The sequence below is a fragment of the Ornithodoros turicata genome, unplaced genomic scaffold (genome assembly GCF_037126465.1).
Source record: "Ornithodoros turicata isolate Travis unplaced genomic scaffold, ASM3712646v1 ctg00000907.1, whole genome shotgun sequence".
Taxonomy (NCBI): Eukaryota; Metazoa; Arthropoda; class Arachnida; order Ixodida; family Argasidae; genus Ornithodoros; species Ornithodoros turicata.
In genome coordinates this window covers 367,709-378,690 of record NW_026999414.1, presented here as the reverse complement: position 1 = coordinate 378,690, position 10,982 = coordinate 367,709, and the positions used below count along the sequence as shown (strand labels likewise).

The window sequence follows — 10,982 nt, the reverse complement described above, 5'->3', positions numbered from 1 at the left end:
CGATCGCACATTTATAAATAGACATAGAATGATATAACGTTATGCCTTTTCTTTTCAAGAACTCTCGCACTACCTTGTTCGTAAACTCTGTTCCTCGATCACTATGTATCAGCCGTGGAGTACCGATCCTCTTAAATGCAACTTTAAATGCTCGAAGAATCTCAGGAGATTTTTTATTGCGAATGGGTACAACAGCGAGGAGCCGGGAAAAAGCATCTATACAGAAGAACAAATAGCGAAAACCATCATTTTGCCCTTTTAGAGACTGCATGTCCTTTAGGTCGATTTGGAACATTTCCTGCTTTCCGAGTGCAATTATTTTCCGAAAGGTCTTGGGTCGCTTGTACTCCTTATGTAAGCTGTAAACATCACTTGTCTCCAGATATTTAGCAACTCTGCCCTTCTTTTCACCGATGGCTTGAGCGAGTCTCTGCACTCCACCAAAACTGCCGGCATGTTCTGGGTCGTAATAGGCGGCCATTAGTGCTTTCTTCTGCTGCGAACTCGAAGAGCGTCAAGGGATAGATAGGCATTTATTGTAGCTGACACGTCTCCTCTCATCCAGGAAGGTTGTCTGTTGTGAAGTTCATACTTCAGCAATTCGACAATGGACGAGTGTGGCACTACCTTCCCGTGACATATAACTCTTCCGTACTCGTCGTAAGCTAGAACAGTTGTTATCAGTTTGAGTATTGCTAATACCTTTTTATGATGCCTTGGAGGGAAGTGCGACAATATGGTTTCATCTTGAAAATAGTCTTTCTGTTCCTCCTGCACAGGCTTCAATATGGGGTCCATGTTAGGTTTCGGCGGGCACGCTTTGCAGCACGTGTGATTGCTGGCGAGGCACCTTCAGGTGTGCTTGCTTCACTTGTAACAGGCGATGCTCGACTGCTCGATGCTCCCGTTACTCTGTGTTTTTTTAAACGATTTGGATGCACAATAAGTGTTGGTAGATTCAGTTTGACCAATAGCGGCAAGATGCGATCGAAGTAAGGAGGAGTTGGAACATTTCTCGCTCTTGAGACAAGATAATAAACGAGATCGATTATATTACTATTCTCCAACGTTTGACCGTCAACGATTACTTCGAAGGTTTGCGCATTCCAGGAGATTGTTGGTTGTAGAAGTTGCAGAAGTTGGTTTGCTCTGACCTTATAACCACTACTCATAAAACCAACAATTGTGTCACTTTTCTCCCCCTCCTCGGTCTGTGTTCCTTCTTCTCGCGATCCAGGAAGTGTTTCGCTTGTATGTTGTTTTGCAGCTCTACTTGAATGTAGCAAAGAGTGAAGATACTGAATTATCTCTTTTGCCTTGATGTCATCCGGTTCATCTTTCTTCAATATATTTGGGATGTGATCTTCTCGGTAAGGTACAAGTTCGTATTTCTGCATCGATTATACTCCGATTGCTTTTGCAATCGCTCTTCCACCCAATGAGGAGATGAGACCCAACAAAGGTGGTAATAGAAACTGCAGAAAACCACCTGATTGTTGCAAGACCTTTTTAGCTTTCTTGACCCCCGTTGCGTCTCGTTTTGCCAAAATGCGAATTGATGCTGCGTAAGGTTTTAATTGCTTTCTTACTCTCGGAGTTACTGTGACGTTTCCTTCACAAAGGTTCATACAAATTTCTCTGACCGTATTCAACTGATCCTTTGTAGCATGCTCCAAAAGATAATAACGTTGCTCGGGTGACGTAGTTTCTGCGAGCAAGTGAAGAAAATGAATATTCTTCTTTACACGTTTCATGTTTTATATACTATTTGGCGATGATCGTCGGGAAATATGTTCGTCCACACTCGATAGTGGTCTGAACAATTTTGAGACAAGTCAATTACGATGTATGAATACGGTTTCTTACAAGCATCCTTATATATGCTTGTCAATAAGTCGCTTTTGTTCCGTCCAAACAATTGTCGTGAAAGTATTTGTAATTGATCCACAGTTCGAGCAGAACGACATAGAATTAGAGCACTGCTATTGAACTGAATACATCTATACAGAGGATCATTAACAAATAAATATTGAGTAATGAAGATGGCCGAACAGTTGAGATGGTGGCATCCAGCTACATAGAAGTTACAGATTTCTTTTAGCCTTTTCTTGTCAGCCAAGCAATCGTCAAATATGATTAAAGAATTTCTAACATCCTCCAGGTTAGTGGGAATATCTTGACTGAAAGTTACCTCGGGAAAATCGTCAAAAATAGGTTGCTTGTACAAGTATATGTATAGTATACGATCGAAAGGTTTATCGAAGACAGTGGCTCTATGCTTGATCAAACGTGTAACGAGTGTCGTCTTTCCACTTTGACTTTGTCCAGATATAGTCATTGAGACAGGAGTGATAAACCTATAAGGTCTAACCTCAGTCATCTCTTCCAAGTAAATGAAGACTGGTATAAATAGCACATTACATAAGACTTTTACTCTTTTTTTCTTCAAGCATGTGTGTTTTTTTATGAAAACGATAAATGGCAAACAACACTTAACCTTTATGCACTCCTTTAGTTTGTCAATGTTGGATATGGGAGCTGAGAAACTCATATCTGTATATCTTGTGCAGCAAGTCAGTGTAGAATTCTCAAGTTCTAGCACTTTCAGTTTGTGCAAACATGCAATATGAGTCTGTGACTGTATCTTTTTTTCGGAACAAGTCTGTTCTAGACGTTTTTTTTTCTTACTTTTTCCTGTTCAAACTTGTCTAGACATGTGATGAGCACGTGATTGGTTACGTCAGAGAAGGTAACCAACAAAGTCAAACATGTCTATGCATGCACTGTTCGCAAAGCGCTATATAAGACTGCCCTCCATGACGATTCTTCGCACAGATCCTCACAGGAGGAAGGGTACGTTACACTTTTTTCCTTTCGCTCCGATATGTGGGAAAGTGTGCTTATATTTATTCTTATTTTCAGCTTCACTCTGTGTGTAGAAAAGAATAAGTGAGCCAGAGTGAGAAGTCACCACAAGAGAAAGGTATGACATCTATTTTGGATAAGCTCGATAAACTCAAGAAACCTGGAGATGGAGATATTCAGAAAATGAGTACCCTACCGAAGAATGAAAAGCTGGAGGTCTTGGATTTGCGAAAGATTGACACGGTGTACGGCGAAGCGGTCTATGTAGAAGTGTTGATGGAGAATGACAAACGTGTAAAGTTCTACCTTCCTAGTCGCTTTAAGCGTTTGACAGAGGATGATCTAGAGGAGATGAGACAACTGCCAAATCTTAAAATTGAGAAAAAGGAGAGATTCAAAGATGGCAAGAGAGTTGCTTCGCCCGACATTCTATTCACTCATGGGAAGAAAAAGTGATGATACATCGACATATCGGCAGCTCCCATCCTGAGACACTTCTCTCCACATCATGGTGACCTGTCACTTATGTCCTCAACACGAACGTCAGTACTATGCATCAATAGAGGGACTCCAAATTCATCTGGCAAACGTTCACGAACTCCAGACACCCTGCATACCATTTTGTGAGACTCTCTGCACACTACAGAACTACACGAAACGCTTCGAGTTGCATCTACATGACAGAGACGAGGCGGGGCATGAAGTGACAACGTTTTTTCATGAGTATGAACACTATCTTGCTAATGTATTGCGACACTTTGGATTCCCACTGCGCTACTTCACATTTCTTAAAGTAGAACTTGGGCGACATACGCCCGATGAGGAGTTACGACTTGAGATTCATTTTGTACCTTCTAAAGTGAGAACTGTTTGGTCAGAGGGAGATGTACTGCCTTCGATTGCGCAGTCGAGTAGTGAGATAGCACAAACATTAGAAAACTTAGAAATTCAAGGCTCCGGTTTTTTTCTCTTTCGCATTCTTGCTTGTATTCTAAACATTGGACGTTTGGCTCCTCAACTAATTGGATGTTCCCAATTTGAGTTACCGAGTGAATTGAAACGAAAGTATCGTTCCCTGTTGAATGTGGATTACGGACTACATGAAGATGAAGAGAACATGTGTTTTGCCTTCTCCGTGATTGCTGGACTACATCCTGCCTCGCATCACAGGCGGAGGGCATCTTCCTACAGACCATACATAACACAGTATGTATTTCCTGATACATTTCCCGTAGCTTTCCCAAAAGATGTAGAGATATTTGAGAAACGTAATGAAATTAGCATTAATGTGTACGCGTACGAAAAGGAAGAAAACTACATTTACCCCATCAAAGTTGTTGATGAGGAGCGTCAGAAACATGTGGACTTGTTACTAGTTGACTCTCATTTTGTGCTCATCGCAAATTTTAATGGATTGTTTGTTCCACGTGGACAATTTCATTGTAAAAGATGTACAATGGGCTTCTGCTCAGAGGGAAGTCTGAAGTGTCATTTAAGTATGTGTAAGCAACAGAAAGTAGCCAAGACCATTTACCCAAAGAAGGGAGAGACATTAGCATTTGCAGGGGAACATCTCATGTCAGAAGTTCCCTTCTACTGTGTGTATGACTTTGAAAGTGTGCTGTCACCGTGTCTGGATTCAGGAAATGTGTATGAAGATCACATCCCCTCTTCATTTTGTCTGTTAGTGATACGCGCATCCGACTCATATGTCCTCCAAAAGCATCTGTATCGTGGACCTAATTGTGTCACTGTCTTTATGGAGCTACTGCACAGACTCCATGACGACATTTTGGAATGGATACGTACAATTGCCCCTCTAGAAATGACCGCAGAAAACGAGCAGCAGCATGCCACAGCAAGTCACTGCAACGTTTGCCAGGAATCTTTTGCAAAGAAGCAAAAAGTTCGTGACCATGACCATGTAAGTGGAAAATTTCGACAAACTTTGTGTAACACCTGTAACTTAAAACTGAGAGTGCCTCCTAAGATTCCAATCATTGCACACAATGCCAACTATGACTTGAGTTTTCTTTTGTCTCACTTGCATTTGCTTAAGAAAGTAGACATAAAGGTGATTGCCAGTAGCTCCCAAAAATTCAAGGCTATAGACGTTGGCTCTTATCGATTCCTAGATAGTTTAAACTTCCTGAATGCAAGTCTCGAAACATTAGTGAAAAATCTACGTGAGAAAGGTGAAGACAACTTTCGTTGTCTTCGTCAATTTTTTCCAAACGAAGAACACTTTCAACTAGTTGTTCGCAAAGGAGTGTTTTGTTACAATTTTGTCACCACTTTCGAAGCCTACAATGAGCTTTCTCTACCTCCTCGGGATCAATTCTTCAACACTTTGAATGGGACAGAAGTAAGTGAAGAAGATTATTGTCATGCACAGAGGGTCTTTGAAAAATTTCAACTCCGTAATCTGGGAGAGTATTCAGACCTATATTTACTCACAGACGCACTGCTTTTAGCAGACGTGTTTCAGGGCTTTCGTAAGTGGACACTTGACTTTCACAAGATTGAACCTTTTCACTTTGTGTCTCTGCCCGGATTAAGCATGTCTTGCGCCCTAAAAATGAGTAAGGTAGAGCTAGAGTTGATTCACGACCCTGACGCGTACCTGCTGATTGAAAATGGCATACGAGGAGGTATTACACAGTGTTCGCTGAGGAAAGCGACTGCAAATGTACCAGGAACAGAGCAGTTTGACCCCAAAAGCCCAAGTAGCTTGATCCACTACATAGACGTTAATGGGCTTTACGGTTCAGTAATGAGAGAACCACTACCTTACGGAGGTTTCGAGTGGCTCACAGAGGATGAAATCACGAACTTGGATATAACACACCTCCCAGATGACGCACCTATGGGTTACTTCCTCGAGGTAGATCTAGCATATGACAAAGAAATCCACCAACGTCACAGAGATCTGCCAGTTGCCCCCGAGAAAATGTCAGTTCCCTATGATCTGCTGTCAGAGTATCAAAAGGAATTGATGAAGAAGTTTCACCTTCCTGAGAAAGCTACCGATGCAAAATTACTGTTGACATTATTCGACAAAGAGAGATATTTTCTACACTATCGCAATCTGCAGTTGTATATGCATTTGGGCTTGCGTCTCACCAAAGTTCACAGGGTTCTAAAGTTCAATCAAAAGCCCTTTCTCCGATCCTATGTGGACTTCAATCACGATCTTCGAAAACGAGCTACGAATGCCTTCGAAAGCTCCCAAGCTAAGATTGCAATTAATAGCGTGTACGGACGTTCGTGTATGCAGGTTAGAAAGTTTGTAAACTGTCGTCTCACAGTAACCGACGAACAAGTGCTCAGACTCCTACGCAAACCAAACCTAAAGGAGTTCCGACCGCTGAGCTCTCATGTTATCCTCTTCCAATTCTCTCAATCTGTGCTCCGCATGAGACAGCCACTGTACCTAGGATTCGCGATACTGGAACTGTCCAAGCTGAAGATGTTTGATTTTTACCACAACCACCTTCTTCGTGTAGCTCCAGATACTAGACTGTTGTATATGGACACAGATTCCTTCATCATAAAGTTGAGTGAAGAGAAAGCGCTTCTCGAACTAGCTGACAAGCATCTGGATAACTCTAGCTATGACCCCGATCATCCGTTATATTCCGCGAAAAATAAGATGGTACTGGGAATGTTTAAAAACGAGATGCCTCGTGATCACATTCTCGGTTTCTGTTGTCTGAAACCAAAACTGTACGCTCTCGAACTGAGTAGCAAAAAGCAGTACAACCGTGCGAAAGGTGTGAAACATTCTGAAGCACAGAAGCTTCTTTATTCCCTGTACACCGACGCTCTTGAGTATGGCAGAATACACTCTATTAAACAGAACCTGATCGTGCACAAAGACAATGTAAACAAAAGTGTCTCAGTGACAAAGATTGCTCTCAACCCTTTGGATACAAAGCGTTACATTTGTGCAGATGGAATTGAAACGTTCCCTTTTGGTTTTCACACCTAATCATATGTATGCATCGGACAAGTGTAAACAAAGATGGAAGCATCAGGATGGTAAATGATGGAAAAGCCAATTACCATCAATATAGATGTTACCCTTTCTTTATTCTTGTGTTTTTTTTCTAACAAGTGTTTAACACTAAAGGAGTGTTGATTGTACATATCTTCATTTGACTTATTCAGTGCACCTTTTTTCCTAAGTTTTTTTATGTGAATGAGAGAGTTGTCACTTCCTTAAATAATGAAACTTTTTCAAAGTGTTTGCAAAAAAAGTGGAGTATGTACTTTGCAAAACAGCTTGTTTCAGTTCTCTTGTTTTCAAAGTGATGATGAAATTGTGACTGTATAATACTTTTCGCCATTTTTGTGAGCTGTCTGATGTAATGTATCCTACTTTCTTGCTAAGATGACTAAATAAAGGCTCTTTTCTTTTCAAAAACAAATTTATTCACTTTTAGAGTACACTACAACATGACATGTTATCTGTTTTTCGTGGTATCTGTTTACGCACAAGTATTGCTATCAACCTATCATTGAGTTTAAAGTTGGTGTGTGAGAACCTCCGAGTACACTCTTCAAGTAGAAACCCACAGCAGAGAAGACTACCTACATAGAGACAATAAAGTCCACATGTGGCTGAGCCGTATCCCTGAAGTCGTTTCCTGTTGTAGTGAAATGAAGATGCTGGGTGTATGAATTTGTAGAACTCCTTGTATAGTGGTCGCATTCCGTAGCTATCGAAATAAGAAATGCTCCTATCGTTAGAGATATGGAATAGAGTCCAGTGTTCTCCCGGGGAAGATCTTGGAGCTGTATTCACCACATAAAGACCCGGTCCAGCTTTTTGCAATGCAATTTCATCGCGAGCGAAAGTTCCACGAAAGCATGTCCTTGTGCAATGGTTCCGAGCAAAAGCTGCATAAAATTCCCATTCTTCCATTTTGATTCGTTTATACGAATTTAACGCGTCTGTCTTTGTTTATTTCCAGAACACGAGGTGTCTCGGAAACAAAGAGCACCGTGACAGCTTCTGTAAGGTTAGCAGCAAATGTCAATGTGAGACGAACATTAGCTTGAAGCACTGGACTTAGTGACTGCAGTTCCACATCCGGTGTGAGGTGATAATAAAGCATAAATGTCTCTTTTGCATATGCAGCCGGAGCTAGAGGTATATCCTTGCTCTTAAGTTTGTGAAGCAAATTCATGTATCCCTTTGCATAGATGTCTCGTTGAAAGTCGAAGTCGTCGGTGTAGTGTTGACCGCCAACGTCGAGCACTGCTCTTTTGAGTTTAAAATTTTCAAGCTTAAAAGGGTTCCGTTCTCTATGACCCTGATATGCTTCACTCTTGACCATCAATACGGTCAACTTAGAAGGAACTCGTTCACTATAGAGATCATCAAATATCACCTGAGATTGGTTTGGAGCGATTGTCCTATACTTAATCTCTAAACCTCGAAGAAGGTATGTGGCGGGTGTCGTTTGAAGTCTTCTTTCAATGCCAACGAGTACGCTTGGAGAAACCTGCACACGTCGGAGGTAGAGCACAATTCGAGAAAACTCTATTGTATGCTTTTCAGTCTCGCTGGGACCAGAGAGGAGTCTAAATTCGTCAGTACATTGTCTTAGCACCACTCGTATATCGGTGTTATTAAGGACAAATTTTTCTTGCTGACAGATGTCGCTAAAGATAGGAGAATAAAGATCACAGAGAGTTGATCCTTTGGTGCGTTTATAGCGTGCGAAAAGTCCTTTTGCTTCGTTGGGGATAGCAAAATTTTCAGATTCTCCCACTGGATCTGGTTCGTAAAGCATTGCAGACAAGGTGTGAGTTTGAGTAACATTGTTTGCATTTGTAACAATGTCCAAGTAAGAACGATAGGCATAATGTTCGAAATTAGATACCAGAGTCGAATTAAGATAAATGTGGACATGATGAAAGAGAGAAGATGCAAATGCTTGTACAGGAATAACGTTGTCATTTGTCACTGTACTGCCAGTTGTAGTCAATGCTGCGTCTCCATTTTTACGCACAACTCTACATTGAATGTGTAAGAAACTCGACTGGAGATCAAAGAAGCCGCCACCGAGACCTGGAACATTATATTCAATCACACCGCTCGAGGTAGGTGCAGAAATGGGGAAAAACTCCACATATTCTGACTTCTCCAGAGAAAAGTTTGTCGGTGGAACAGAAAACAGGTCCAACTGATTCGTTGTGCAGAAGCAAGAATTTTTATGTACTAAGGCGATGGTAGACATCTTTTTTTCCTCAGGTGAAAAAGTCAACCTTTCTTCGTTTCTTCGTTGGTTTTACTGATCGATCAATTCTGTTGCCCTTGCTTTTATTACGTTTCCTACCCTTCCCTCTGAGTCTATGCAGCAACTCGTCACGAGTTGAATGGATGGTGCGACCAACCCCTTTCCTTAGTGCCTCTCCAAACGTTGTTCCCTGTTTCACTTCCTCCGCTATGTGACGTCCTGTGTCAAGAAGTTTCCGACCTACATAGGGCGCTACTTGTTTAGTCAGTATAGGTATAAACCGCTGCACCAACTCAGAAAAAAAGCCAGATCCAACTTGATAAAGAGGAGCTGAGTAATGTGGCAATGGTTGATCTCGTTTACCGCTGCCGAAATGCGATATACAACAGGGTGTCTGAGTTATATGCATTTTCGAAAATGTAATGTTACTCCCACACGACCAGAACCAGCAATGAAGGGAATGAAATCACCTATCTCGTTTGCCAGTTCGATTTGAATGCTAGTCAGCTCCTTGACAGTCACATATTTATAGTAAAGATTTGTGAAAGAGTAGGACATAACCTCATTCCGACTCTGCAGTCTAAATGGGAGAAGTCGAAGAAGGGGTGCGGTTATATCACCTACAGCTTCACTTTCGATGATATCGCTGTAAACGAAAATGTAATTTTGCGCTGGGAAGAGGCAGACATCACGCTGAGCAACTGTGAAACTGGAGAAGGTTGTTCGTTTTCCAAATCCAAGCATCAGAGCTAAATATGGGTGAAATGTAACGTAACCCTCATTGCGACGTTCCAGTTGACAAACTCCATTATAGGGATTGTAAAATATGAGACGAGCATCTTCTGGTAGGTGTAAGTTTGCTCGATATGCGTGATTTATCGCATCGGCGAGGTCCTTCCCTGACTCATAATACCCTTCTGGAACTTCGTATTTGGTTGTACGTGAACGATACGTGATTAGGGTGACTTTCTCTTCAGTGTCCACCTGATATTTCAATACTTTTACTGGCTGGCCTTCATCCAATTCCGAAGAACCGATAATCTTTTCAGGAAGGCCAAGCTTAGCAGAGAGAGTTGAACTTAATTCCAGACCAGTATTTAGTGGAAGTTGTATTTCATAATGACCACTGACTCGTATTATTTTGGCTTGGTTTTTGAAGTGTTTCGTTAGAAGTTGACGAAAAGGTACAATAATGGTTTCTCCCGCAAGAAACTTAACTTGCTCTGTCGTGGTTACGCCACCGAAGAGGCTAGTCTCCGATATACCATTAACGATATCTGTGACATTATTAATTGCAAATGGGATATTCACCTCCGCCAGAGCAACCTCCCACTTTCCATCTAATTGCACTGGCTGAGCTAGTTTAACTCTGAACTTGCTCATTGTGTTACTAGGAAATACATCACTCGAGGCGTTTGACAGTAAGTTGACATAGAACTGGCTCGCCATTGTTTTTCTTTTTCTAAAATGAAAACAACATGATCGTGAGGAGTTCTTTTAAACCAAGAGCGAAGTCAAATGGGCGCGAAATTTAAAATTTGGGGGCGCAGGTAGCGCCATCTGTTGAACGGCGGTAAATTTGCTGGAAGTGCTGCCATCTCTAGATGAACGAACTCAACTCCCCATGACGCCACCTGGCGTAAAAGAAATCAAACAACCTCTCCACCCCACACAATTCTATCCTGATTAGCGACGCAAGTAAACATGTAGAGCCAGTGGCCCAGTGGCTTAAGACGCTCGTCTGACAACCTAAAGGACCCGAGTTCGATTCCTAGTGTGTTTCACCATGACATCATTATTGTTACTTAATCTTAGCATTGGTATCATATCACTAAGATTAACTATGTGACGTCACTGATTAACTATCTT

General features: G+C 41.6%; 1 protein-coding gene across 1 annotated transcript; it reads left to right on the top strand.

Moving 5' to 3' along the window:
- Positions 1-2,761: 2,761 nt before the first annotated feature.
- On the top strand, positions 2,762-7,297 carry LOC135375618 (uncharacterized). The gene is made up of 2 exons (XM_064608289.1): positions 2,762-2,853; positions 2,923-7,297. Exon 2 carries the CDS (start codon positions 3,374-3,376, stop codon positions 6,854-6,856), a length of 3,483 nt encoding a protein of 1,160 aa, XP_064464359.1. The 5' UTR covers positions 2,762-2,853; positions 2,923-3,373; the 3' UTR covers positions 6,857-7,297.
- The last annotated feature ends 3,685 nt before the right edge of the window (positions 7,298-10,982 follow it).

Excerpts from the sequence above, each read along its gene's own strand:
- LOC135375618 (XM_064608289.1), top strand. The coding sequence starts at position 3,374 with ATGGTGACCTGTCACTTATGTCCTCAACACGAACGTCAGTACTATGCA.